Source organism: Oncorhynchus mykiss, chromosome 7 (assembly GCF_057628025.1).
Source record: "Oncorhynchus mykiss isolate SJ-2025 chromosome 7, ASM5762802v1, whole genome shotgun sequence".
Taxonomy (NCBI): Eukaryota; Metazoa; Chordata; class Actinopteri; order Salmoniformes; family Salmonidae; genus Oncorhynchus; species Oncorhynchus mykiss.
This window is the reverse complement of record NC_143028.1, coordinates 40,283,926-40,309,647: the sequence shown is the minus strand read 5'-3', so window position 1 is coordinate 40,309,647 and position 25,722 is coordinate 40,283,926. Positions and strand designations below refer to the sequence as shown.

Genomic DNA, 25,722 nt, shown 5'->3' with positions numbered 1-25,722 from the left:
GACGATTGCTGTGCCAATAAATATTGAAATGAAGCAGCCTACTGCTCGGTGCGTCACCTTTGCATTGTGGGAAATGTAGTATTGGTGCGTGTAAAAGATCTGCGGGCTGCCGGCTTGCTGCGGGCCGGTTCTAATAATAAATCAAGATCATCCCAGGGGCCGTAAAAAACCTTCTTGCGGGCCGGATGTGGCCCGCGGGCCTTGACTCTGACATATGTGGTTTAGAAGATACGTTTACACTTGACACATTCACAGATAAGACTAACCAGACCTCTCCCCTCTCTGGGCCCAAGTAACTTTTTGCACATAAGCATGCTATAAAATGAATAAAACATCTTATTTATAAATGTTACCTAAAGAATTCTGATTCTGCCACGACAACCTTTTGAGGTATATGTTTTTGATACTTCTTATCACCCACCAGCAGCCTCTGTTGGGAGGAAAAGAGATCCAAGGGAATCAATTGAAAACCAATAATCGATGGGTAGACATGGTCCAAAATCTGAGGAGATGAGCCACGCCTAGTGGTTAGTATGTAGTTGTTTTGAAAAACCGTCAGAGTGAGTTGTTTGGAATTAAAGTGTTATGGGATTGGATTAACAACATCACCTACTCCATACAGGCCCATATGAATTTGACTATTGCTGGTTTTTCCCTTCTTCCACTGATGTTCAGAATCTTAAAGCTGTTACAGCTAGGCATAGGCTGGCATTAGACTATATACTAGCTAAGAAGGGGGGATATTGCAGGGTCCTAAATTATATTTCCCCAACTGTTATGTTATGCTTCTCCCTGACTCCTCTGATAATATGACAGAGATTTTGAAAGAATTAACACAGTTGGCTGACACCTACACCCCCACAGGAGAAGACTCCTGGTTCCCGTTTGGGTGGTTGAAAGATAAACTAGGACATTTTGGATTTAAGTTGTTTTCCATTTTAGTCCCATTATTGGCCCCTGTGCTTGTTCTGCTGATTTGCATTTGTGCATTCTGTGCAGCTGGCAAATGTGTACTTCATAAGGCTCTGCCAGGCATGTTTATGCTTCATGTTCCTCATCCCCCCCAGACCCTTATTTCTATCCTCAATCTCCTGAGGATTACTTTAGGATTACATAATTACTATGCTTAAATTGCTTTGCTTTTGTTGAGGCCTATTGGCCTCAAAGGTGGGAATAAAGGGGTTTAAACAAAGGCCTTATACCTTTTCAAGGGTTAATAAATTGTTATGTTATGTTACCTGTGTGTGTGTGTTAAAACCTGTTTTGAGTGTTGTGACCTGATCACTGACCTATCAGAAGGCTTCTACATTCAGACTCCTCCAGTCTGGATCCCACCGTGGTTATTTGGTTTTCTGAGAACACAAGGCTGCCACAGACCTGAGGAAACCAGCCCCCAGTCAGAAGATGCTTACACTCGTTCACCTTGTCATGACTCAATACCTGTGATGAAAGGTCAAGTTTCGGTCAAACCCACTTCTGAGTTTTTACTTGCCGATAAGATGGTTCCTGCTGTCAGGGCGAGGTTAGATGTATTAAAATATTGTTGCTAGGGGAAGTTAGGTAAGGGGGATGGGGGAGGCTATATGAGTTACAGGATGTCTTAGAACTTAGAACTTGGGGAGAACTATCATATACTGTTATACTGTACTCTGTATCAACTTCTGCCTACAATTGTATTACTAAAATGAGTATTTTAATACTTAAACAAAGAGCCTGTGTTTCCTTTCCATTACTAATGTATGTTTGATCATTTATATAGACCTGATCATTTGTTGAAGAAATTGACCAACACACTCACCCCCCTTTGATCTCCTCCTTTTCCGCAGCAACCAATGATCCTGGTCAATAGCATCAATGTAATAGCTCCCGTCCCTCTCCTCGCCCCAACCTGGGCTCGAATCAGGGACCCTCTGCACACATCAACAACTGACACCCACAAAGCATCATTAGCCATGGCTCCACAAAAGCCGTGGCCCTTGCAGAGCAAGGGAAACAACTACTTCAAGGTCTCAGAGCGAGTGACGTCACCGATTGAACCGGCTATTAGTGTGCACCCCGCTAACTAGCTAGTCATTTCACACCGGTTACATAAGCACACGTTAGAAATTCAAAGATTAATGAAAGTGTTTTCAAAAGAATCAAGCAGAGTACTGGTGGGAGTCATACCAGCTTGGCCCAGGGCAAGCCTTCATGGGGGTTTCTTTAGTTTCAGGGCCTGCTTAGCCTAAATGCATATACTATTACCTGATTTCTCCATGTCTACTGAAATGAATTGTCATCCTTCAAGAAGAGGATGTGCGTGTTTTATTCAAGGAACTGATACACAGGAATGTTTTTGCAACGTTCCCATGAAATGGGTCTAGGGCATTAAATATCTAGTCAGAGAACATGGAAACCACGTGTAGTTGATGTGTAGTTGATGGAACCCAGCAAGCATGACTCTATTAACCCCATGTAGGTATTTGGTGGGCAAGGTGGGCACGGGGTAGCCCACACCAGGCTCACACCAGCCCAACGCAGGCTAGCCCACGCCAAGCTCACACCAGCCCAACCTAGCCCACACCAAGCCCACACCAGCCCAACAAAGAACAGTCCACACATAGCCCAGCGAGACAAGGTTGCTCATTAGAATATTTGGGGCGTGGTTTACACACAGTTCTTTTTGTGCACATTACTGAGATGTTGCAGTTCGTGTTCTGTTGTGTGACGCCCAATTTCTCTTTATCTTGTATACTGCCAATGATGAAGTCTTAAATGCTTAAATAAGTGTATGTGACACATGAGAAACTTAACAGTTTCTCTTTTAAAAATATATGTAGGATAGTAACAACTTGGTTGTCTTTCTGATACCATGTATTATGTTCCCTAAATACCTTAAATGCTTAAATTACGCAATTCATGCATTTAATTCAATTGTAATCAATAAATAACTCAATAAATTCGTATTAAATTGACTGCACATCGGCCCAATCTGTGTAGCCTGCTTATTTCAGGCAACGTGAGGGCTGCCTTCACCAGATATGGACTGGCCACACTGGGCAAATGCCTTGGGGGTCAACATGGAGCCGATGACCAGTCCATCTCCCTGATCCTCTCTGATGATGCTGCAGAGCAGATGCTTGGAGGATTTGACTACAGGGCATTAGAGCTTCCCATGTACAGAATTCCGTGTCTCTCAGTAGCTTTGCCAGCATCTATCTGACTTTATATCAGTCGCATGGTGACGTCTGTTTCAGGAGAGAGAACAACAGGCAGCTGAGATGTTCCTCAGGATGTTGCAAGGCCAGACTAGGCTAAACACATTTTAAAGATTTATGTCAACCCCTTCAATACAATTCTTAAATTATGCTCAGATTGCTTATGCAATATACGGCCAATAATATTTAAGACTCGAAATCTACATTCTTTGAACTACCTCACCTTTTTGTTTGTGAATCATATCTGCACTCGCTGGGTCTATCTAAACAAAAAAGTAATTGAAATGGGTGACGACCTTGACGAATAGACCTCTCAGAAAACATTTGGGGCATAAATGAAATCCTTGACATCACAGGAGTGCAGAGCGAAAGAATGCGACAGTATTTCTCAAGGACTCTCTCGTACTTAAGAGTGGGCCTGGGTCTCCCATTGCTATTCTTCACACCTCCGTGTGGGCAGTGAGGCGTAGCAATGAGTCATAAAGGGCCCCCAGCTCCCATGCTGCCTACCTATCTGCTTGGATGCCTGCCTGCCTGTCTGGCTTTTCCATGAAGCGTTAGCAAGGCACCACCAGGGGTAATTGAGCAGCAGATGTCTCCTCAGAGAGTGCTAATGAGGGACCTTCACATCACAAACCCACATGAGCCCAGCTCTACCATTGACACCTAGCAGCAGAAGGCTTCTGCTGAAGTCAAGGTGTCGTTCTTCTAAAAGAATACAAAGGGAAGTACGAAAGAGAAGAAAAACAGTTCGTAACTTGTTAGAGGTCAAGAATCTTCTTTGATTCTGAGGTGGCTCTTGCCTTGAACACTCAGCAATCACCAAAAGCCTCACTAAAATCCACAGCAGGTTTTCCTTTCTCACTATGTCAATTATGGTTTTATTATCAATCTTTTGGATCAGCACTTCTTCCCCCTGTATGGCATAGAGACTTGGCGTGTCCTGTGCCCAGCCATTGCTGACACATGCCAGATTTTACAATGCCTTGATAGGTATTTTACGTATCAGCTAACCACATCATATGCAGGGGAACGCGCCCATTAGCTCATGTTTTTTAACCATTCCTGACAATCACCTTGGTTCCTGTGAGAAGATGTGTCCTGCCTACCATTCCCATATCCCTCCTCTCCTCCTCTCACTCATGGAGCTGATTCTCAGAGAGGTGAAGAAAGGGAGGGAAGCCTAAGATGCACATTTATCACAAAGTGGCTCTCGACTAGCATCACTTTCATAATGAAAACTCACCTGACAAACACTCCTGAACTCAGCAAAGATCAGTCAAGCATCTAGGCTATACACATCATTAAGATCCACAGTTTGGTACAATAATTGTACAGTAATAGCATTTTTTCCCCCAGAGATGTATTTCCTTGAGATCCATTTTGCTTAATTGTATATCATTTTCACAGTTTGTCTCACTGCTCTAAATGTTGACATGATAATAAGAGCCGTTTCAGCTGATGGAGATTCACACCACATCCATATGTTCCCTGTTGCAGCCCCAGCAACACAGCAGGCTCTACAGGAATCATATCTGAGGTGTTTCTATCGGGCTGCACTTTCATCTCTTTCTGTGGCGTATGCCCGGAGAGTGCATTACACAGCCCTCTACAGCCCTCCTCCAGGTCCAGAGACAGGCCATTCACAGAGAAACTAGGGACATGCACAGAGCTGTCAAAAAAAAAAGTAAACATACACATCTGACTCCAGGCAACAGATTGTCAATTAACATATCTGCATAATTCTAATGATGTTGTGGGGTGGTGATGAAGATGTAAGGGCACAGCTGTGAATAAGCCATTTAAAAAGGCAAAAGACAAATGTTAACAGACTGATTTTGTATTTTGGCTTATTATACATAGAACTACACTGGATTCAAAAGAACGTATAAGTCACAGTCCACTGGAATTCATGGGGCAATGCAAAATGAATATGTGTGGGCTACATACGTGCATCATACCTGCATCACCGTCATTATGTGCATCATTGTCAATAAATATTTCTCACTGCTTCAATTTCTTTCAGTATGAGAGAGAGAGAGAGATTTGGAAGCAGATTTAGATGGTGAACTCAATTGCCCTATGAGTAACAAAGGTCACCGTAGCCCAGGAAATGTCCCTCTGCTATCATAGGGAAATATATTTGTTTTTCTGCCACTGAATTGAACATGTTTGACTCTAACCCACAATTCAGTCTAAACCCCTTAGTTTCCTTGAGACTTCCACTTTCCAAATGTTTAAATTAAAAGGGAACATAACACTAGACAAAAAAAAAGCTGTCTTAAAATGTTTGTAAAATGTTGTTTTTAAGTGCAAATTTGCTCCAGCACAGCAGATATGATCTAAATCTTATCATTTAGGGAGAGTAATGGAGGGTGAAGGAAGTCAAGGACAAGCTCCAAATAGCTCTTAACTTCTGAGTGAATAGTGAAGAGCCCTGCACTGTGTTCTTCTTTGTCAAAAGCTTCTGCTCCAATAACTCCATTTAAACAGTTATCAGGCTTTGTGGCTTTATGACGCAGGTGCTGGCTACTTCAACTTTCAGATAAATTATTCAGATGGATCTCCTATAAATATAACTCTGTTAAAAGGAGTGAGGACTGAGGAGATACCCCACAACGCTACTGCTAATGATTTATACATACACTAGATGGCTAACAAGGGGCACTGTTTTGAAGCCACCGCGCCTCCATCTTGCTACTCCCCCATGTTGTAAAATATATTTTGGAAGTTATAGAAATACATTAATTAATGTATACATTTGTTTTTGACACATTTGTTTATATTACAGACACTTTAATGTATACTTTCTTACATTTTTTTATTTGAGCAAAAAAATATATGAAAGCTTCACCCAAAAACCCAACACAATTCACAATTCATGACATTTAATCCTAGTAAAAATTCCCTGTCTTAGGTCAGTTAGAATCATTTGAATTTAATTTATTTCAGCTTTTAATTATTTCGTCACATTCCCAGTGTGTCAGAAGTTTACATACACTCAATTAGTATTTGGTAGCATTGCCTTTAAATTGCTTAACGTGGGTCAAACGTTTCGGGTAGCCTCCCACAAGCTTTCCACATAAGTTGGGTGAATTTTGGCCCATTCCTCCTGACAGAGCTGGTGTAACTGAGTCAGGTTTGTAGGCCTTCTTGCTCACACATGCTTTTTCAGTTCTGCCCACAAATCGTCTATAGGATTGAGGTCAGGGCTTTGCGATGGCCACTCCAATACCTTGACATTGTTGTCCTTAAGCCATTTTGCCACAACTTTGGAAGTGTGCTTGGGGTCATTGTCCATTTGGAAGACCCATTTGCGACCAAGCTTTAACTTCCTGGCTGAGGTCTTGAGATGTTGCTTCAAAATATCCACATAATTTTCCTACCTCATGATGCCATCTATTTTGTGAAGTGCACCAGTCTCTCCTGCAACAAGGCACCCCCACAACATGATGCTGCCACCCCGGTGCTTCACAGTTGGGAAGGTGTTCTTCGGCTTTTTCCTCCAAACATAATGATGGTCATTATGGCAAAACAGTTCTATTTTTGTTTCATCATCAATTAGCCTACCAGAAGCTTCTAAAGCCATTACATAATTTTCTGGAATATTCCAAGCTGTTTAAAGGCACAGTCAACTTAATGTATGTAAACTTCTCACCTGCTGAAATTGTGATACAGTGAATTATAAGTGAAGTAATCTATCTGTAAACAATTGTTGGAAATGTTACTTGTGTCATGCAAAAAGTAGATGTCTTAACCGACTTGCCAAAACTATAGTTTGTTAACAGGAAATCTGTGGAGAGGTTGAAAAACGAGTTTTAATAACTCCAACCTAAATGTATGTAAACTTCCGACTTCAACTGTATGTTCAATATAATATATTCTCTTTTATCTGTCTCATAGTCTAAAAACAAAGTCCTACCTGAATTCAGATGAAGCAGATTCAAATTCAATTTCAAAGGAAATGTGCCTATCATTCTAAAACCCATGGTATCAGGATACTTCAAAAGTATAAGTAATGTGCAATAATTGGAAATTGTACAGTGCCTTGCGAAAGTATTCGGCCCCCTTGAACTTTGCGACCTTTTGCCACATTTCAGGCTTCAAACATAAAGATATAAAACTGTATTTTTTGTGAAGAATCAACAACAAGTGAGACACAATCATGAAGTGGAACGACATTTATTGGATATTTCAAACTCTGCACTGAAAGTAAAGGGGCTGAATAATTTTGCACGGCCAATTTTTCAGTTTTTGATTTGTTAAAAAAGTTTGAAATATCCAATAAATGTCGTTTCACTTCATGATTGTGTCCCACTTGTTGTTGATTCTTCACAAAAAAATACAGTTTTATATCTTTATGTTTGAAGCCTGAAAAGGTCGCAAAGTTCAAGGGGGCCGAATACTTTCGCAAGGCACTGTATTTATTGTGCATTTTTCCTTAGAAAATAAGCTGAATGAGTGAATGACAACATTGAGGCAAAATGAGGACTAGTTCCTCTGCTGGTAAAACAGTAGAAAGACACTATGGCAGGAGTCCAGCCTCCTACAAACACATTCCAGGCATGCACTGCTGGTTTAAGGTTTATACCTGTATTCATATGTATAGTACACGCTCACAGGTAAAACTACATCCCCTAAGCATTGTACACTCCAGGTTTCATTAACTGAAGGAACATAACGTTACATAACATAACATTTTATAAAATCACAAGCTGAAACTAAGTTTTTCTGAAATTGAAGTTTTTTTAAAAGTTGCCAAAATTTAACGACTATGTTATGTCCCGTATTTGGTTATGTTTCATGGATCTTTTATAATATGTTGGCAATTTTGGGGAGTCTCTGAAGCAGGACAAATAAGTGCCGTCTGACAGCAGTGCCAGCATAGTGCCAGCTTAGTTCCAGCGTGCTCACTGACTCATAAGTGATGATTAATAATAATTAACACACCAATTAGACATCTGTTCTATCTCCAGCGCTGTAGTGAGGATAAATTGTTCACAATTGAAGTAAAGTGATCAAATGAGCAAAGAAACACACATCATCCCTTAATGGGCAGCGATCAACAGGGCGATGGGCTTCATAGTGATGGGCAGGGGAGTTTGATTGTTTTGTGAAGAGGTGCCCGTGGAGCTTGTCATATCTGATTAAGTGAAGAGAGATAAGAAGCCAAATGAGCTGGATTGAGCTGTGAGCACCACAAGTGGTACTTAAATAACCACTGGGTGTCAGCACCAATCACATCACAGCCTCCCTCTGACAACTAAATCAATGATGTAATTGACCGGGACCATGGCCACTGTAACACCAGTATTAAACACTCAGGACTCAGGAACCAACCAGTCAGGGCTTGTGATTTATGATTAACCAGTTATCGTTCAGGGACAACCTTGGGAGGACGGTGAGGGAGCCAAGGACTTTTGTTTGACCACAAGATGGCACAGTTAGACCACAAAAAGTCAAGCAACTTAATATATCATCCGTTGACAGGAGTTCATGTTTCAAACTTGGTTTTCTGTCTCACCACTTAATTCATGTAATTCATTATACTAACACAAATTGAGGAGGGAGAAATGAATTAGCATTCAATGTCATCATAGAAGAGCCATCTACTTGGTATGATTTGAGTGTAAACACTAATCAATATTGCCATCAGTGTGGGAGTTCTGTATTGTACTGTACAGTGCATGATGCACGTTTTCTCAGGCAACACGGTCAGGAATGCAGACTACGTCCATATTTAGAAAATAGTGGAATGGCTCGCCGAGCCCTCTGACCTTTCCCTGTCCAGGTTCACAGGGGTCACATGACAGAGGGACCCAAACACAATAGCAGGGGAGGAAAACATGGGCTTGTATTCTTTTTAAACTCCATACGGACTTCCGAGACATTTCCCCCTGGGCCAGGAAATTCAACGTGTCCATGGATGTTTACATTCAGCATATGTCTGCCCTCTTCTTTGACACTTCTCTGGGCTTGTGATATAAAGTGATATAACCAAGGTCATCAACAGAACCCTTGAGGCTTTATGTTTCATGTTTTGTGTGGAACCCAGGAAGAGTAGCTGCTGGTTTTGCAACAGCTAATGGGGATCCTAATAAAATACAAAAATCACATAATCACAGCGTATGTACATTTAAGTGATAATGCCCGAGAAGTCGGTGTCTGGAGGATATATTGGCACGGGTGTGGTTAGGCCCAAGACAAAACCGTGCCAATATATCCTCCAACACACATATTCATTCTATCTAAATGTTCCATTGCCATACTGGCTGGCAATGTTCTTATACCTTGCTTTCTAGCTAGCCAACTCCGGCTAACTTACAGTCACATCAAAAAGTGCCGCCAGAATAACAGGAAAGTAGCTGCCTTTGCATTTGTATAAGCTGTTTTCTAGTGACATTTATTTGGACACATCCATAACAATGAACTAATGAGGTGCGATTTTGCCTGGCATAGAAAATGTGCTCTCTCATTAGGACACTGTGGTTCAGAGGAGCTAGCCAACAATACCCTTCGGTTTGTTTGACCTTTTTTCAATTGACATTTCTTTGTATACATCCATAAAAATGATGCCAGCTGATTCATGACTTCGATTGCCTGTCTGACTGTCTGTCTCGTCCCGACAGGTTCATTACTATGGGACAGCTGGAGATCAAATTTGAATATTGAAACAATTTTGCAAATGTTGGAGAGACAGACAGCAAAGTTTATACAAATCTCTGCTGTTCACAACTAAATGTTAGTCTAAAAGAAATATGAGATAATGTCTAGATGCTTTTTATAGTGGAGATCAAGTTCCTAAATTGCTTGGCTGATGAGACAATGTATTACATTTTTCTAAATGTCTTACAAGCCTCCAAATTAACAACAGTTCATATCGTCTTATCGCTTTGTTATAATTCAACACTATTATTGAAATCTTGTGAGAGCATTCCATAGGAAGATCACAAATGACCACCAAGCCACGGCACCAGAGTACGAGCAACACAACTAATTCCAGAGGCTCCTGTCTACAGTACGTTGATCTATCTGCAGTCGCTGCTTCTATCCCTGTTTCCAAGGCAGCAAAGCAACCTGCTTTCGCATTCATAGAAATCCTGCCCATTAATTTCCAAGAACCCGAGATAAGTTCCACACTGATGAAATACTTATGTGCGAGGAGGAGCAAAAGCAATCTTTAAGGCAACAGACACCTTCAGTTCATTCTGTTTTGGCTGGCAGGGGCTGGTTGGGGTATGTGGCGGGTGGGTGCATCTCAATCAGACTGAGAAAACAGCAATCTGGCCAAAGTGGGTGGGATGTTTGTTCACAATCCACCCCTAGTGTCCATACGACATCTAGACACAGGAACAGAGTGAACACATATATGCTTCCATTAATGGAATCAATAACTTGATGTCAAATATCTGACTAGTTATGCAAAAGGAGAATGCTAATTTAGAGGTTTTACAACTTCAAACTGTATATCTCCTATCCAAAAGACCAAAGGTCTAAGCTCAGCCCAGTGTGTTAATCAAATTTGTTCAGTTCATTTGGTCTATCTTGTTTAACATCCCGTACATGTAGAGACTATATCACACAGGGCTTGCTAGATTACTCTATGAATGATTCACCAGCCCACTGCTGACTGTGGGTGCCTGCAGTGCTCTCTGGCTGCTCTCTAGTGGAGACACTCAGTATGCAGAGACAGAGTCAGAGACATGCCAGCTGGCAGAGTGGAGGGGCAGTTTGGCACCCATCACACCTCTTGTAGGTATGACACATCAGACAGGATCATAACCTGTCCTTCCCCCGGCTTCTGGCTGACATAAAATCCATTCAATGGGAGTGATGCGATCCACAGCGGAGCCTGCAATAAGACTGGAGCTCATCCATACTGTACATAACAACTCTGCATCCAAGTATGGTTCCCAGCTCCCACTGGAATGAAGCGTGTGGGCCTGTCGGATTGAGTCAGAATGGCCTTGGGAAAATATAAGCGTGGCATGCATGGAGCGATGCAAAACATTCAGGTCTGAAGCCCATCACCTCACTACATTCATAAGTCAACACTTATGTACCAAAATGGCAATTAGAGTAAAGATAAAGGTAAAAGGAAGCTTGTCCTTATTTGAACATTACTGAGCTTTTAACATCCTCACCACTCTCATTATAATTAACATGATTGTCATGATCAACAGCAGCAGCGAATGCAACTGTCTACATGATTGTCAACATCCATCATGAACACCACGAAAACCAATCACACTATAAACACACACACACACACACACACACACAAAAAAAAAATGCGGATACATAATCATACTACTCAGGGTGTCATATTGATTTGAAAGCTTCTATAAACAATCTCCCAGGCAGGCAGACAAACAAACACTCAGAAATCCCTAAGGAAAAAGAGGAGTCCTTATCGGTGAGTTGATAAAATAACACTTCAGCAGCAGTGTTGCCATATGGCAGAGTAGATGGCTCATCACAATCACTGAGCTCTCTCTCTCTCTCTCTGTCTGCCTCTCGCTCTCTGCCTCTCTCCTCTCTCTCTGTTTCTCTCTCTCTGCCTATCTCCCTGCTTCTACCTCTCTGCCTATCTCTCTACTCTCTCTCTCTCTCTATCTTTCTCTCTCTCTCTCTCTCTACTATCTCTCTCTCTGCCCCTCTGCCTCTCTCCCCGCTTTTCTCTCTCTCTGCCTTTTTCTCTCTCTGCCTCTCTCTCACCCCTCTCTCTCTCTCTCTGCCTCTCTCTCACCCCTCTCTCTCTCTCCTCAATCTTTCTGCCTCTCCCTCTCCGCCTCTCCCTCTCTCAATTCAATTTCAATGTAATTTCACTTTCAATTTAAGGGGATTTATTGGCATGGGAAACATATGTTTAAATTGCCAAAGCAAGTGAAATTGATAATAAACAAAAGTGAAAGAAACAATAAAAAAATCCCAGTTAACATTACAATCACAAAAGATCCAAAAGAATAAATACATTTAAAATGTCATATTATGTGCAAGTAGTTAAAGTACAAAAGGGAACACAAATATGGGTTGTATTTACAATGGTGTTTGTTCTTCACTGGTTGCCCTTTTTGTGTGGCAACAGGTCACAAATCTCGCTTCTGTGATGGCACACTGTGGTATTTCACCCAATAGATATGGGAGTTCATCAAAATTGGGTTTGTTTTTAAATTCTTTGTGGGTCTGTGTAATCTGAGGGAAATATGTGTCTCTAATATGGTCATACATTGGGCAGGAGGTTAGAAAGTGCAGCTCAGTTTGTTTCTCATTTTGTGGGCAGTGTGCACATAGCCTGTCTTCTCTTGAGAGCCACGTCTGCCTACGGCAGCCTTTCTCAATAGCAAGGCTATGCTTACTGAGTCTGTACATAGTCAAAGCATTCCTAACTTTGGGTCAGGTATTCTGCCACTGTGCACTCTCTGTTTAGGGCCAAATAGCATTCTAGTATTCTCAGTTTTTTTGTTAATTCTACCAGCTAGCCTAGGGGACCAGCTAGCTCCAGGACCAGCTAGCTTAGGGGACTCTCCTCTAGGCTCATTTCTCTGTAGGGGTTGGCTTTGTTATGGAAGGTTTGGGAATCGCTTCCTTTTAGGTGGTTGTAGAATTTAACGGCTCTTTTCTGGATTTGGATAATTAGCGGGTGTCGGCCTAATTCTGCTCTGCATGTATTATTTGGTGTTTTACGTTGTACGCTGACAATATTTTTGCGGAATTCTGCATGCAGTTTTTGTCCCGTTTTGTGAATTCTTGGTTGGTGACCGGACCCCAGACCTCACAAACATAAAGGGCAATGGGTTCTATAACTGATTCAAGTATTTTTAGCCAGATCCTAATTGGTATGTTGATTTTATGTATCTTTTGATGGCATAGAAGGCCCTTCTAGCCTTGTCTCAGATTGTTCACAGCTTTGTGGAAGTTACCTGTGGCGCTGATGTTTAGGCCGAGGTATGTATAGTTTTTTGTGTGCTCTAGGGCAATGGTGTCTAAATGTATTTATATTTGTGGTCCTGGCAACTGGAGCTTTTTTGGAACACCATTATTTTTGTCTTACTGAGATTTACTGTCAGGGCCCAGGTCTGACAGAATCTGTGCAGAAGATCTAGTTGCTGCTGTAGGCCCTCTGTGGATGTGGAGAGAGGCACCAGATCATTAGCAAACAGTAGACATTTGACTTCAGATTCTAGTAGGGTGAGGCCGGGTGCTGCAGACTGTTCTAGTGCCCTCACCAATTCGTTGATATATATGTTGAAGAGGGTGGGGCTGCATCGCTGTCTCACCCCAATGCCCTGTGGAAAGAAATTCATTTTTTTTCCTCTCTCTCTCTCTGCTTCTCTCTCTCTCTGCCTCTCTCTCCTCTTTCACCTCTCTCTCCTCTCCCTCTCATCATTGTGCCAGTTGGCATGCTGATGAAATAGAAACTCTACTCTCCTGAGAGATAATGTGTACGGTCTCTTTCATAATTCAGTCTTGGTGAATGAATAAGAGGTCTAGAGTAGGAATTAATCACATCAGTGGCTCGTCACCAAACATTTGTCAGCGTGTAGAGTAGACTAGTTAATCAGGGGAGGAAAACACTGATACTGTATTGTCGCGCTATTGAGAGGCAAAAAAATATACATTTGCTAGTCCACAGAGGGGATGAGAGGATCATTTGAAAACCAAAAAGAATAGCAACACAGACGAAGTTGCATGTGTACACTAGCCATGCATCCTCCTGTGTAACTAAACATGGACAAATCAAAAAATCTAAATTCAATAAAGGACTTTTCACTGCTGTGATGTGTTGATTCCAATGGAAATTCTCTTAAGCCTTTGGTCAATTGAGTGAATGAATTCACGTTTGGCTCCCCCTACTCCTCCTCCCCAACCCCCCTCATCCCTGGATCTCTCATTATGATTGCCTTGCCGAGCACTCGGGGTTTTGTTTGGATGGCTCCCAAATGGAAACGCACATTTGGAGTGGTGCCAGGTTGTCAGCTTCTTGCATGATTTGCAGTGTGAAGAACGGTCGCTCCTCGGAGAGAGAGGCCAATCACGCAGTACAGGGCAGTCAGAATCCTCCAACTGAGTGAAAAAAAACCAGAGTCCTGAATTCATTCAGGGAGAGTTTCACATTATCCTAGCGATGAGTTTGCAGAAGAATTTCTGACTCTAAGACAAAAGCGCAACTTTCGAGCACCATGCTTCTAAACAGAACGGACCAATGCGTCATCACCTCTCCCTATATCCGCACGGTCATACAATAACTGCAGGAAATGCAGCAACATTGAAAAACACCCTGCGCACATGAAAACATGACCTAGTCCATCTAGCAACAAGGCAGGTTGGAGAACACAACACAAACCTGAAGCCTGCACAGACGCGTTCTCTCCAGAGTCAACCAACCTCTGTGACCACAGTGACTAAGGCCTCAGTCTTAAATGGATGGTGCATCCATTGCAATTTAGTCCTATTAATTATTAAGCCGGCGATGTTGAGTATTATACAGTTCACATACTTAATACTTGGAGTTCAGTGAGTAGGTCAAGAATGATTACACACTGCATCAGACAGGCACTGAACAGCCATTTGTTAAGTAGTAATTAGCCCCAATGATAGAGCAATGCACTGCATTAAGCGAGAGAGGATAGGACATGTTCAATCCCTTTAACACTGGGAAATTAAGACGATAATTGACAATAGTGGTCAGCCAATTCCTATGAAGACAACACAATCTTTTTCACCCTCTGATAACGGTGAAACAACTGCCGTTGTAAGATCATTGCACGGGGCAATCGTTAGTCCCGGTTTTGTTCTTAGCTCATTCATTTCAGCATGACATCAATCAAGGAAGTATTCAGAATAAAGAGACAACGGTAAAGGTTTTAAGCTAGCGTGGTGTAAAACAGCTTAGACAGAGACAGAGCCAGGTATCAGGTCGCCAGGCCGTGTAAATGGTCCCAGCGAGCAGGTGAACCTGAAGCCGGGCCCTGAGGTGCAGACATGACAGATAGAAACATGATAGCTATCAGAGGCTGGGTTTCTGACCTCCAGGCATGTCTGCTTTACAAGCCTCTCAAGGCGCCAGAGTTCATCAATAATTTACCGCGCGGCTGCTCGTGTTAACACTATCCTTAAGCGCAGTCGTTATGTATAAGAAACACACACGCGAACGTACGCATGAGCACGGACGGACACCGCATGAGGTTCTGTGGCACCTTAATTGGGGAGGACGGGCTAATGGTAATGACTGGAGCAGTAGGAGTGGAATGGTATCAAATACATCAAACATGTTCGATGCCATTCTGCGTGTTCCGTTACAGATATTATTATGAGCCGTTCTCCCCTCAGCAGCCTCTTGTGGCGCGCACACACACACACACACACACACACACGCACACGCACACACACACAGATAGTGTGAATGTTATGAAATGATCCTCATTATCTCAGTTCATCATGAGAAGGTGTAATTTTGCACACAATAATGGCAGGCAAAGATCATGCAATATGGTCAGTATAAGAAAGAGGATTCAAGACTGTCCAATTTCCTAGAAAGTATGGAAAGTCTAAATTAAACTCCATTTCATTTCAGTTCCTGGCACAAATATGAAGACAATGCGTGGCAGCTGTAAAAGCAAATGTGTCCTCCCACAGACATGGTGGGGAAAAGGAGCCAAGTTCTTGAACAGAGATTTACAGGTCCAGTTTATGAGCACTGGGGGCTGCTGCTCAATAAATCCTTTATCATTGGGCTTTTATTGGGAGATTATTTATTCTCAGCAGACAGATGGGGATTGTGTTAAAATCATTCTGACTGAACCAAGATGTGGTGCCATCCATATAGACGGGCACTATAATAATTGTCAATAATTGAAATATAGTTAGTAGTTTATGTGTCTATCACAAATCATGTCTGCTCCTAATGTCTATTTGTGTTTTTGTCAACTCATGAGGAGTGGGTGGCAATCCGGTATTCTCACCAGTTCAGCTGTTGCTGCTGGCAAAATAACAGGTGTAGACTAACAGTGAACTGCTTACTTACGGGCCCTTCCCTACAATGCAGAGAGAATAATATAGAAAAATAATAACACTAGGAATAAATACACAATGAGTAACAATAACTTGGCTATATACAGGGTACCAGTACCGAGGCTAGTGCAGGGGTACGAGGTAATTGAGGTAAATATGTACATATAAGTAAGGGTATAATTAGGGATAAAGTGACTAGGCAACAGGATAGATCATAAACAGTTGGATAGATAATACATGTGATGAGTCAAAAGAGTTTGTGCAAAAACTGTCAATTCAGATCGTCCGGGTAGCTATTTGGTTAACTATTTAGTAGTCTTATAGCTTGGGGGTAGAAGCTGTTCAGGATCCTGTTGGTTCCAGACTTGGTGCATCGGTACCTCTTGCTGTGCGGAAGCAGAGAGAACAATTTAAGATTTGGGTGGCTGGAATCTTTGACCATTTTTAGGGACTTCCTCTGACACTGCCAGGTATAGAGGTTCTGGATGGAAGGGAGCTCGACCCCAGTGATGCACGTACTACCCTCTATAGCGACTTGCGTTCGGATGCTAAGCTGTTGATTTGATGCAGCCAGACGTGATGCAGCCAGTCAAGATGCTCTCAATTGTGCAGCTGTAGAACTTTTTGAGGAACTGAGGGCCCATGCCAAATCTTTTCAGCCTCCTGAGGGGGAAGAGGCATTGTCGTGCCTTCTTTACAACTTTGTTGCTGTGTTGGGACCATGTTCAATGCTCAGCCCTCCGTTTGCTGTACTCCACGATCAGCTCCTTTGTTTGCTGACGTTGCGGGAGAAGTTGTCCTGGCACCACACTGCCAGGTCACTGACCTCCTCTCTATAGACGGTCTAATCGTTATTGGTGATCTAGCCTACCACCATTGTGTCGTCAGCAAACGTAATAATGGTGTTGGAGTCAACCGCGGCCACACAGTCGTGGGTGAACAGGGAGTACAGGAGGGGAGTAGACACGCACATGTGAGTTGTTGTTGCCCACCCTCCCACCAGGGAGCATCCCGTCAGGAAGTCCAGGATCCAGTTGCAGAGGGAGGTGTTCAGTCCCAGGGTCCTGAGCTTAGTGATGAGCTTGAAAGGCACTATGGTGTTGAACACTGAGCTGTAAGTCAATGAACAGCATACTCACACAGACCGGAGATCAATGAAGTATTGACTCTTACCTATCGAACTAAATGGTTTCCCCCATTGATTGCAGTGGAGAAATGAGACGTGAGTGTGGTGTGACTTGTATTCATGATAAGCAACGCAAAACTTTTCAGTGGAATATCTCAGCACCTATCCTCAAAACGTATCCTATTTGCTGGAGTCCCTTGTTGGAGTCAGAGAACCTAATCATGTTCAAAGAAACAGTGGACCAACAGACTTTCTATAAGCACCAGTTCAATTCCATGTTCTTAAGTGAATTGTCTGAGCGTGCATCTGGACAACAAACAACATCAGGTATCAAATGGACCACGGGATCTGTTCTGTCAGGTGTTACAGTTAAGAGTTCGAAGGACATGTGGGGCTTGTAGATCTGGGTGGAGTCCAGTGACAACGTTTACTTGCGCTCCAAGCCACTGCAGTTGTGAAGGCGTTAACATTCTGCAGTAAAAAACAAAACAAATCCACCAGGAACAGAAAGAAAATGCAGAAGATATCACTCAATGGATTCCAGGGCATGAAGAAACAGTTGTGCTCAAACAAGCGCAGTGCTTTCATTTCAGCTCTTGGAAGGTGCAGTATGTGGAGAGGCTCTGAGAGAGGTCTGACTGCTGAGGAGGGAGTGGGTTGAGAGCTCCAGCTCTATACAGGGCCTGGCAGTCTGAGGAGATGCAGGTGGCTGTCCGGACCCTGTGGTGGCCACCTCCCAAGAACCTACTACCTCTCCTGCTGTATTATCTGCTCAATACACACTGATACCCATATTTCCAACCTGCAATACATACACAACACATGCATTCTGCAAAATGCTAACATCTACTTTGCTGGTTGAGAATGCTAGGATCATGGGGCAATCTGGGAAACGATAGAGAAAATAGCTGCACATTTTCACTAGACTAATTGGTGGGAGACAAATACAAACTTGGAAGTGAGGTCTGCATAGAGACAAAGAGGATGGTCTTGCTTTTAGACTAGCCTACCACGGACTCTGTTTGGAAGCAGTTAAGTGCTGTGTGCTGTCAAAACAACATTTGGTAGATTATTGAAATCATAGACAATACTTTGTAGTCATGCCCAATCAATCAAACTGTTGCTCGAATGATGTTTTAACCATGAAGCTTGACCTTGCCACATGCTCTGGATTCCGTTTAGCTGACACGCTAGCTAAGAAATGTGAAGCTAATCATGCAGACGACCCTCTCTGTGGTGAAAATCAATAAGAGTAAATATATCTGGCATAACTTCTAAATGATAAATTAGGCACTACAAAAATATTGGGAGATTGCAGAAACAAGACACATTCTCCTTCTGTTAAAACACATTGTTCAACATTAGGTGTCTTCATTTTTTATCAAAGCTGCTCTCTTATCCGCAACGTACAATCGTTCCTCACCATATGGACTCATTCACAGTGCAGTGCGGTTAAGTTTTAGCTGGAGGAGAAGAGAGGGTCTCCAGTGGAAGAGAGCCATCTGTTGGAACCTGAGTGGAGCAGAAGTCATTCTGAAGAGCGTCTCTCTATAGGGGAGAGTCCGGAAGTGGACTAAGCAGCAGGGAAGGCCAAACCCTGTCACTGGATAGCCCAAAGACATTACAAGGACTGTACTGAGCCACAAAAACTACTGGACAATCTGAGGCTAGAGCCACAACAACAGAGGTGGAATAGGAACAAGGTGTTATGATTCTACAAGGTGTCAAATTATACTTCCTTGGTCATTATATTTTGTCGAGGAGCGGTTGAGAGTCCGGTTTTGCAACATAGTGCAAGCAGATAACGACATAGCAAGCACCTGGTTAGCAATTCAAGTTACCTTTAAGTATAACTCGTTCAAATCAAAGTGTATTAGTCAGGTACACAGTTTAGCAGATGTCATAGCAGGTGCAGCAAAATGCTTCTTGTAATCATCATGTGTCTTTGACTCATCTGTGGTGTCCAGTCATCCAGGTTGTGACAGACAGCAGAGGGCTGCTGCTTCTGCCCCCGAGCCCCGCCTCATCCTACTGTCAGAGAGCTCTACTGCCCTGCTGCTCTGTTAACCAGACACTGGGTAGGAAGGATTTCCCCAGCAGAGATGACTGGCGGGTGTCTACCTGTAAGGATCCCCCGTGTCTCGTGTCACTGCACTGTGTAGAAGGAAATCCCCCTCACCTCCCTCCCTCTTCATACACTCAGACATCTCAATCAGGTCTGAGTGATAGTGCGGGAGACGAGCAGGCTGGCGTGACGGCTGATCTGTGACGGCAGCCAGAGATAACGGATAAGACATGGAAGCCACAGCTCAGGACACTGCTCCGTCAGAGGGGGAAATAAAGAAATCTATTCCTTGGGAATTTAGTTAACTTTAACAATTTTATTTGTGAAAAACTACAAGCAAAATTCATAAATATACATTTCTATATGAAGCAGAGGAAATGATAAGGTAGCCTATAAGCGTTAAGCCGTGCACATGCCAGGAAACATGTATTATTCAACATCGTATAAGCTAGTAGACAAGAAGCGGTGATCCTTTGAAATTCGCTCCATACATTTCCACACTAGTGAAGTAATGTGACCATCTCACAGGGTGACCAATGACACATGAGCAAGTAGTAAGAAAGAAAACAGAATGCAAATGAGATTAAACAAAAAAATTGATTAATATACTGACCATACATACTTTTACTGAGCATTAACTTTAAAAGCATTGTACAAGACATGGTAATACGGGAAAATGAAAAAAGCTTGTTGACAATTCCACAATAAATAAGTGATGCCGAGACAGATTTTTCACTTTAAAAAGTATGTCAAACAAAAACCAATGATAGCAAAGTTAAACAAACCATACAACTTTGTGAATAATTTCCTACCATTTTTAAAACACATTTACTTGAAGAGCAGTGCAGATGCAACACACTGGGCAGATGTCATTTCAACATCTAGTCTTGATTTACATTTGGTTGAGTTGTCAACTAAGATCAATTTAACGTGAAATCAAAATAAAATATTCACCATGTCAATAAAGTTGGGTGAAAAAATGAAAAACAAATCCCTTATGTTGGACTTTTTGCAAATACAGTTTCCCCGTTGATTCAACGTCATCACATTGAATGTTTTTGTTGAAATTGTTGAAACAACGTTGATTCAACTTCATCACATTGAATGTTTTTGTTGAAATTATGTTGAAACAACGTTGATTCAACTTCATCACATTGAATGTTTTTGTTGAAATTATGTTGAAACAACGTTGATTCAACTTCATCACATTGAATGTTTTTGTTGAAATTATGTTGAAACAACGTTGATTCAACGTCATCACATTGAATGTTTTTGTTGAAATTATGTGGAAACAATGTTGATTCAACGTCATCACATTGAATGTTTTTGTTGAAATTATGTGGAAACAACGTTGATTCAACGTCATCACATTGAATGTTTTGGTTGAAATTATGTGGAAACAACGCTGATTCAACCAGTTTTTGCCCAGTGGGAAAGTCTGGGAGAACAATGACGGTTAGCAAACTTTGGATCGGCACTGTTCTTCATGTAAATGTGTTTTGTAAAATTCCAGTGGAAATTGTTAAAAGTAGTCCTTATGGATAGAGTTATATGGTTTGTTTAACTTTGCAATCACTGGTTTTTGTTTGACATACATTTTAAAGTGAAAAAAGTGAGTCTCAGCATCACTCTTTTACTGTGGAATTGCCCTTGTATAATACATTTAAATTGGAAATTCAAGAGATTAATGTTACTCAGTCAATAAACAAGCAGTCTATATTTAGGTGTCTGACAAACAAAGCTAAAAAAAAAAAAATGTAACCATCTTTACACAGTAAATTAAGGTTACTGGTCGCACAAGAACAGAACTGCTTGCGCGTAAAAGAAACAAAGGAAAAATATATCAAATAAAACAACGCCATTCTAATAAAGTTTGCTCTTGCACCATTTCAGATTATACATACAAGCAAAGTTTTATATACCCAGCAAATGGCCATTTTCAATAATTTAACATACAATTAATCAATTCTATAATAATGTCACAGAAGTCAGTCATGTGAATATGGTTGCGGGTAAGGCATGTGAAAATATGGCTTTTGAAGCCAATTTCTTCTGGATTGCATTACAAAGCAAAGAGTTAACATTCTCAGTAAAAATGTGACCGATAGCATATTTTTCTTCATATCTCAGCCAGACACCTCATTAATTCTGTTCACATTGCATTTTCTTTGAGTAAATCGGATCTTCTTCCTCATTCAATGTAGCCTAGAGACTCCATATCTTTGCACAAAATATAGAGTTTAAATAGATAATTATTACATATCATAATCATACAGCTGAACAGCAAAACGAAACTCAGGGAGGAGTCAGAAGAAGTTACAACTGATGCTTAGGCCATACAAAGTTGATTAACTTTCAACGGATTTCATTTTTTAGTAAACTGAGGCGAGTGAGCGAAAAAAAAGAAAAAAAAAAAGCAACCTTGGTACAACACCTAGCAACATTACCAACAGATTTCAGCCTTTTGGTAAAACGGTTCTGGAATGAGTCACAGGCCCCCACCCCATGTCAGAAGCTGGACAGCACCCTTGAAAACCTGTCCTGGCACAGTTCATTCAGTTTTAGGCACAGTACATTTTTTCAGAGGCATAGTTGTGCCATTACTAATAAGTGATGTGCCATCTGAAATAAATAGCAGTCTCCTAAAGAAATCAGACCTACTCTCCCTATTATGATCAGCTTCAGCTTCTATTTAGCTTGAATTCTACATTCTTCACATCTCCCACTAACATACAAATTGGATTTTTAGACAGCTGAAGCAAGCACACATTTTCTTCGGGAAATGTGCCTTTTCTAGTTGCCATATTTATCTTTCCTTAGAAATGTTTACTTTGCAGGTTGACTAGCATCTATTGAGTCATAATGTTCCATAAATTTAATGCCCAACTCTACTTGATCGACAAAACACGTTTTGTAGCCACATAATCCAGAAAGGAAGGCTATAGCTCATCTTTAGCCCCAAAAATACTGCTCACAATTCTCAAATTCTTAATTTGATTCACAGCAATTGAACCAGATCCCAACAATAGTGAAGTGGATCTTTTATTTCATCAACAAATCATTTGAAAGAATTGATACATATGAATCAAATGAATCGTTCAAAAAAAAATATATATATAAATGTGGTCGAGAAATGTGAAGCAGGCATCCGTTAAAACAGTAAATCAACTTTGTATGGCCTTATTGGACAACGAACATTGCTTATTCACAACACACAAATATGATTATCGTATCTACACTAAATAGATCGTAAAGCCTTTACTACAACACTTGCCGGTAGGTAGACTCATGGTCACGGTAAGTTAGAAGGGTATGCCTACCTTGCCTGACCTGCTTTAGAGAAGTCTATAGGGATAGATTGAACTGGCCTGCTCAGGCCAACTGGTTCTCTGCAGGGGGAGATACTGTTCAGCGGACAGTGGAGCAGAGGCTCAAAGCACAGGGCTTTACATGGCTCCAAGAGCTTCTGAACACTGCAGAGTTCCCTGCAGCTTACTGCCCATTGAATGCTTTTCATTGCCTTTCATTGTTCTCCAAGTAGAGAAACTGACTTGTAATTGAATGTTAAAGTGTGGTTATTTTCTGTTCTGCTTATTCTCAGCTTTATCTAAGTAAGTTCCTTATAAAATGGACAAGAATTACACCATTTAAATGGATTATATTAGTCTTTATTTAAAATGTATTTCATTTCACACATTTTATAATTGCATCTCAAATTGTTATTCATTTGTCTATGTATCATGTCATTATGAAATTCCTTTGGTCCTTCAATAAATAAAACTAAGATATACACATTTATTCTTTATACAATTTAATACAGTTAGAGGAAATGGTCTATTTTCATCTAAGGAGAATGAGAATTAGAACCATTTAATTGGTTATTTAGTTAGGTAAGTGTTTACTGCTTTGAAAATGCAAAACAAAAATGCAATATTATTCTATTAGCTATATCATCTACTTGCAATGTTTCTGCCTTCAATTAACCTACATATTGGAGTCTTAAATATATCTTAGCAGAAAAAGTCACTCAAATCAATTCTCAAATTGTCATGAACTGTCCAGGCCTTTGCACTAAATAAACCGGAAAAATCACAACTTTGTAAACCAGAGCATTCAAAAAAAATACATTAGCAAACGTTCGCTAGGACTTCTAAAAACCTGAAGTCCCTTAGCATCAGTTGGATATCATAAACGGTATATGGCATCACTATATTACAGTTCAAACTGTGGTCTTGACAGGTGGATCTGAACTTGACCTTTCCTTCAGTCATTACAGAAATAAAAAAAGGTACCACACCTTTCCTCAACTGGCTACCCAATATTAAAGCGACGGAATGCAAAAACATCAACAACTTTAGTGTTTTTCACAATAGCCTACACTATAGAGTTAAGGACAGGAGACACAGACTGTATAAGATATATAGCATCTATCAGACTAAATGATAGACAAAGGTTTGGGTGTGTGTTGAGTTGACATTGTAGGCCCTTCAAATCAAAACAAAGCAGGTGACCTTTATATGCTGCACATTCACCTCTACACATCAACCTGAAAGACCACATGGAGGTTCAAACTAAAATCAGACACGAGTGTAAGAGAGTGAGTGAGAGAGAGTGTGTGAAAGAGGCAGAGAGAAAGAGAGCAAGAGAGAATTTCTGGGTTATTAGCACTTTTGTTGGAGCGTGTGAATGACAGTCCCACGTTGGAAACTGTTTCACAGTGTATCGATGTAGCACCAGTGTGTTGTGGTCTCAAGTGTCTTGTCCCATCATACCAGTTCAACCATGAAAACAAGTGTCAAAGTGAGAGATGGGGTACAACTACACAGCAAAGCCTCAACAAAAGAAAAGTCTCTCAAAGTATAAGGGTGCAACAAGTAATAAATAAGGGTCATGTTTCAGAGTTGCTAAAATGGTGGTGGTTATTGTGTACAGCAGATCATTTCTTTGCACATAAACAAAATGTCGGCCGCACATCCACGTACAAATATCAAACAATACATACAAGTGTCAGGATGCCACCAGTGGGGGCGCTATTCCCATCAGCCCCACTCTCCCGCCTGGGCCATGCTCAACGTGTACCCATGATTGGACGTTTCTCCATTAGGCGCATGCCATGGGCTGCTCCAATCAGAAGGCAGACAGCTCCAATCAGCTAGCTCTCTCAGCATCCTGGGACGGTGATGGAAGGAAGGCGGAGGCAGGAGGAAGGAAGGTGAAATATCTCCCCCTAAGGGATCCCATCCACAGAGTCTTCACGGAGCACCTGGACTGGAGGGCTCAGAAGGACTCGTCGTGCCCCACAGAGAGCTCTCCTTTGGGGGTGGAGGCGCGAGACGAGCTCTTGTCCATGCTCTCGGAGCCGGAGCTCTGGTGCCGCTGCTCGGAGCCCGAGCTGGACGTCACGGTGGACGAGGATGTGGACGAGGAGCGGGTCTTCTCCTTAAAGTCCGTTATGATGACTGTCACGTTCCCCACCGTTATGGCTAGCTGCTGAGCGGTGCTCCGGTCAATGTTCTTCAGTTTGGGCCTGGTCAGCAGGAGGGAAACACAGGGTTAGGATTACATTGATAAAACTGCCATACAACCACATTAAGGTGTGTAGTACAGTGTGGGTGGTTAGACCCAACCGCTCATTTCAATGTATACTACAAGGCCAACAAGAGTAAGAGGGAGAAAGAGAGAGTAGAACATGAAATAGCATTTATGAATCACTTGAGTTTGATTTTGAGAGTTTGACAATGAAGTCCTTTTCTACATACCCAGAGTCAGATGAATTAGTGGATACCATTTTTGTGTCTCAGTGTGCAGTGCGAAGAAAGTAGCTAACTAGTGTTAGCACAATTGCTTACTAGCATTAGTGCAATGCCTGGAAGTATATGGTAACAGCTAGCATGCTCCCCTAGACTTCCAGTCATTGCGCTAATGCTAGTTAGCATTGGCCCACTACCTCTAACTTCCTTCATACTGGATGCATAGACATAACAATGGTATCCATGAGTTCATCTGACTCTGGGGAAGTGGATAAAGTAGGTAATTGGCAAAATTCCGAAGTGTCCCTTTAAAGCGGCAATCAGCAGTTGAAACAATAACAGTGTTCTCCCCACCTCCGCTTCGAGAAAAAGCTGAGAGATAGGGCTGGAGAAATGTAAGCACAAACTCATATACAAAGCTATGGATCCATGATATAAAAAAATATATAGTTTTAACCATGTATTGAGACTATAGTTCTTGTTCACATTTACTTTGTTTACAAACATTGGAGTAAAACAAGCTTATGAGACATTTATAGGTTATACTCTTCAAGCATCCATGGGAACATG

General features: G+C 41.6%; 1 protein-coding gene across 1 annotated transcript in view; it reads right to left on the bottom strand.

The window, feature by feature from the left end:
* Window positions 1-23,054: 23,054 nt before the first annotated feature.
* The window catches only part of LOC110527873 (RING1 and YY1-binding protein B), a 40,332-nt gene continuing 37,664 nt past the window's right edge, over window positions 23,055-25,722 (bottom strand). Inside the window, exon 5 of the mRNA XM_021609456.3 lies at window positions 23,055-24,929. Coding sequence (XP_021465131.2) covers window positions 24,680-24,929 — 250 coding nt within the window. The 3' untranslated portion in view covers window positions 23,055-24,679. The remainder of the gene's footprint in view (window positions 24,930-25,722) is intronic.